At 41.7% G+C, this 5,018-nt stretch overlaps 1 protein-coding gene across 1 annotated transcript; it reads right to left on the minus strand.

Moving 5' to 3' along the window:
• Window positions 1-648: 648 nt before the first annotated feature.
• Window positions 649-2,158, minus strand: LOC121029185 (ferritin light chain-like). Its single transcript, XM_040473102.1, has one exon. The coding sequence runs from the start codon at window positions 1,924-1,926 to the stop codon at window positions 1,372-1,374; it is 555 nt and encodes a 184-aa protein (XP_040329036.1). The 5' UTR covers window positions 1,927-2,158; the 3' UTR covers window positions 649-1,371.
• Between the last annotated feature and the right edge of the window lie 2,860 nt (window positions 2,159-5,018).

The following is a 5,018-nucleotide window of genomic DNA, read 5'->3' on the forward strand; positions in this document are numbered from 1 at the left end:
AAGATTACTAGGTAAACAAAGAAAGCAAGAAAATATGCACCATTTTGCAGAGACAACAGTCAATTAATTGAAGCCTATCCAGACCTGGTATACACGTTGGAATTAGCAGACAGTATTAAAATGATACTTTGTGTATTGCTGGAAGCCTAGCTATCCCAGCCTGATGTCAAGGACAGATGCTGTGAACGGACTGGGACTTCAAGGCGGCCCACTGACAGTGAAGCTTCTTGTCCTCCGCTCTTATGTAATTCAGCCTTAATAAAAGTACTTGGGGAATTGTCTGTTGGGGAACTGTCCTCGACAGGCCCCCTGGGAAACAAACCATTAGAAAAGAAAATAGGTTCCGCAAGGAAATTGTGCAGCCCTACATTTGACCCTTGCCATCCCCTATGGAGACTCCTCTATTTGAAGGAAGGATAGCCTCATACATTTGCAAGCCCAGAGGGACACATGCATTTGAAAGCCCATTCTGGCAACTAAGGAGTGTATCTATGGGCACAAGTTACTCCAACCCCTAGGCCCACTTGGCCTCCAGGAGGCATTCCAGATGATGGTTGAACCTAGTCGGTTAAAGTACAGAATGGTTCATTAGTTCCTAGGTGCATCGTCTCTCTGAGAATGTACAAGGCGTGGGTTCCTAAGGCCCTCTTGGCCCCCTCCTGGCACCTTGGACCAAGGCGAACACTTTTGTTCCTCAAACCACAAATGGTTCGGGGAAACAACTAAGAGGTCATGTCCCTGTAACTGTTCCATTTGAGGTGTTGAGAGATAGATGACCTTTTCATGAAAACAGCAAAGCAAACGCTCTATAGATTATAGGTAAATGTAGATACATAATGAAAATAATGTAAGAAATTAATCAATAAGCAAAGGGCAGGAGGGAACATTATGAGAAAATAACCATGTTATTCCTTAAAGGGTGATTACACTTAGGAACATTTTTAAAATTAGGTAATGCTAGAAAACATAGATGACGTATGCTACAAGGAAATTGCTAACAAATATAATGGCACGTTTACCACAATAAAGCGGCCAGTTCAACACACTGCTGTTGTCTGTGTCCATTTTTATTTTTGTTTTTTATTTTAGTTTTGTTTTATTTTCACTCTTTTGCCGATGCTGTTCATCCTTCGGGAACCCCTGGACCTGCTGGAGCTGGACTCTGGCAGTGTATGTTCAAAAAGTCAAGTAGAGACATGGAAGATATTTAAAAAATTTTTTTTCACCAGCTGCTGCAAAAAGCTTTGTTGTTTCCATTTGGTCCACAGCCACAGCTTAGGAGAGGGCTCCAGGATGGTTAAAAAGCTGCCCGGTGTTGTAGGGAGAGGCTCAGGCATAAGCCTGGAGCCAGAGGGATGACAAAGGGGCCCCTCAAAGGCTGCTGGGCTCCAGAGGCTCCTCGTTGTGGTTGAGGGTGAGCCTTTCGAAGAGATACTCACCCAGCCCAGCCTGGGAGCCAGCCAGCCTGTGGAGGTTAGTCAGAAGGTTGCGCATCTTCTCGATGAGTTGCACCTCCTCATCTAGGAAGTGGTTCTCCAGGAAGTCACGGAGATGCATGTCTGCATGGGCAGAACCCAAGGCATGCAGATTCAAAAGGGCCTGGTTCAGGTTCTTCTCCAGAAATAGGGCAGCTTCCAGGGCATCCTGAGTTTTACCCCACTCATCTTGGGACGGCTTCTGCATATCTTGGAAGAGAGCGTGGCCACCACACTGGTTTTGCATCTTCAAGAGATGCTCAGCACCCCTGCGCTTCTCCTCAGCCAACTTGTAGAAGAAGTGGCTCACACCCTCCAGAGCCACATCCTCACGGTTGAAATAGAAGCCCAGAGAGAGGAAGGTGTAGGAGGCCTGCAGATGCATGTTGACCAGGCAATTGGTGGCGGTCTCCAACTTAGTGGAATAATTCTGATTAATCTGGCAGCTCATCGTTGATCTGTAATAAGGGGCTAAGCTCAAAATAGGGTGTTAGCTGATCTCAGAGGCAGAGGGTGGCTGAGAAGATGGCTCTGAAAGTTGGGACTAGAAAACATGTTGGAGGGTGGTCAGAGGGTGGTAGAAGAGGTGTCCCTGGATCTGTTCCATCCAAATACTGTTGAAGCAAGAGGCAGATCCTTGGGACTGCCAGGTGTACTGACAGAAGATATTTTTAAAAGTTCAAATGTAGAGATTAAGGCTACAGTGTCTGAGGTAAAATATATGCTGGATGAGGTTAATAGCAGATTAGACATTGCAAATTAGTGAGATTGAAGAAAATATTCAAAATGAAATACACAGAGAAAAAAGAAATATAAAGTTGAACAGTGCATCAGTGATCTGTGGGACAACTTAAAGCAGCTTTATATACAGATTATATTAACATGTAATAATTAATATACACATATTTATATAATATGAATATATTATATATTTGCATTATATATTAATTATATAATGATTAATATATAATAATTTGAGCCTCCACAGAATGAGAAGGGGAAAACATTTTGAGAAATATTTAGAAAAGTAAGAGCTGAACCTTTTTCAAAATTTGACAAAAACTGTAAACTGAGGTCCAAGGCACTTAAAAAACCCCAAGCACTAGAAACATGAAGAAAACTATTACACATCATAATCAAATTGCTGAAACTCAGTGATAAAGAGAATATCTTAGAAGCAGGAAAGGAAAAAAATACACATTATATAGAGAGGAAGAATTAAAATGAGAACAGATTTTTCATTGGCAGTAATACAGTGGAACATCACTTTAAAGTACTGGAAAACAAAGACAAAAACCTGTCAGCCTAGATTTCTATACTTAGCAAAAATATCTTTCACAAAACAGAATAAAATAAAATGTTTTCAGACAGAAAAGCTGAAAGAATTCATCACTGGAAGAACTGCACTACAGAGGCCCATTATTCTAGAGCTAAGTTAGTCCCACTACAGAAGCAGGCACTTTATCTAACAGGAGGCCTCTGTTCTGGCTGGTGGAAACACAAACCACCCCTAGCCCTGCATGAACTTTGAACGTTTGATTATCTTACTGTTTTTAGAGTGGTTTATTCCCAGGCCTTAGGGAGTTTCCTCTTGTATATGCTCAGATCAGTACTCAGCCAAAGACTCAAAGGGACTCCTGGGTAGCTCTCTGGAGTTCACCTCCCTTTACTCTGGTACTCTACACCTCAGATTCCCCCAAACTCTGATCTCTGTCTTTCACCTCAGCAAGATCATCAGGCTCTGTTTAGTTTCCTTCTTCTTGCCCTACAGCCTAGAAATTGCCTCCAGACAATGAGCTATAGTGCTGATAAATCTTTCCTTCTTTTTTTACCTTCTCTCAGGGATTACAGTCTTGCCCAACCTGTTGTCCAATGTCTAGACACTGTTGTTTCAAATAGGTTATCTGGTTTTCTAGTAGTTTATGATAGAAGGGAAATTCCTATAACATTTAATCCTTCATAGACTGTAGCAAAATTTTTTCGGGTTAATTTTAACTCTCCCAATTGTTACTGTGCTCATCACCTTTGGGATCCAATCCTTGCCAAGTAAAATGCAACTCCAGTCTATATTATGTGAGAAATTTGAAAGAAAAGATGTTTACTCTTCCTGGAGTAGGACCTGAATGAATGAGGGGTGGGAGGAAAGCAGAGAGAGAAGTCAGGATGTTACCCAGGTTTCTGACTTGGGTGTTGAAGAGATGGTGGTGCCATTAAAACAACATGAGTAGAATTTGGGCATGTTGACTTTGAAGAAGTTAATAGACAATACCTCAATCTTGGGAGAGAAATACGGGCTGGGCTGGAAAACCACATTTCACTGTTATCGTATAGGTAACAGTTCAAGCTTGGGGATAAGTGCAATTGGGAAAAGAGATTATACAAAGGAAAAGATAAGCAGGCCAAGGGCAGAATCCTGAGTAATGGCAACATCTGGAAAGATAAGATAAAAAGAAAGGCTTACAAGAAAGAGACTGACAAAGAGTTTTAGGAGAATTGGAAGAAAATCTGGAAGGGAGAGAAAAAGAATGATCAACTCTGTGAATGAAACAAAGATAGTACTGAAAATTGACCATTTGCTTTGGCAGTTATGAGTTCAGTGATCTTTGCAAGAGAAGTGTCAGTAGATGATGCCAGGCTGGAGTGGGTTTAGGAGTGAAAACATAGCCACCTGGGTGGCTGAGTCAGTTAAGCATCTGACTCTTGATTTTGGCTCAGGTCATGATCTCACAGTTCCTGAGATCAAGCCCTGTGTTGCGTTCCTCACTGACAACACGGAGCCAACTTGGGATTCTCTCTCTCCCTCTCTCTCTGCCCCACCCCTGCTCACTCTCTCTCTCTCTCCCTCTCAAAATAAGTAAATAAACTTTTTTTTAAAGAAGAAGTGAAAAGATAGAGAAAGTGAAGATAATGAATGTAGACTCTGAAAATTGGAAGAGAAGGGAAGGAGAAAGATATAATCACAGCTGCGAGAGATCAAGGATCTCAGGATAAATATATTTTTTTCATCTTTCTTTTTAATTAAAGAAAATTGGAGTTGTTCATAGCATAAGGGAGAAGGAATTGGAAAGAGAGAAGATTCATGATGAAGGAAGTCCCAGAGGAGACCAAAAGAGGAAGAAATCAAGCCCTCAAGGAGCCTGTGATGACTGCTTTCCTTACGGTGGAACAACATTTCGTAAGGAAAGTAATCATGGATATTCTCTTGTCCCTCCCCTTCCTACAACTCCTCGCCTACTCTCCAAAAAAATATGCATTGTTTAGATACTCTGTAAGTTTGGATTGTCACACATCAGGTTTCCTTAAGGCAGAATGGCTTCTATATCAAAGTGCAGAACCCAGCGCTCCCATTGTGTCCCTTTGAGGTCATTGCCTAGGGCATGGGATAAAAATCCAATTATCTGTTGTGAGTCAAAAAGTGTTTTCAGACCTGCTCAAATATAATGTATTCTGCCAAGGAAAGTCTCAAGAGCTCAGTCATTTAGTGATTCTTCATTGGGCATTGGACATTGCCATTCAGAAGGGAAGTCTCTGCCCTTGAGAAGT

This window comes from Herpailurus yagouaroundi, unplaced genomic scaffold (genome assembly GCF_014898765.1).
Source record: "Herpailurus yagouaroundi ecotype Mexico unplaced genomic scaffold, PumYag 139, whole genome shotgun sequence".
NCBI lineage: Eukaryota > Metazoa > Chordata > Mammalia > Carnivora > Felidae > Herpailurus > Herpailurus yagouaroundi.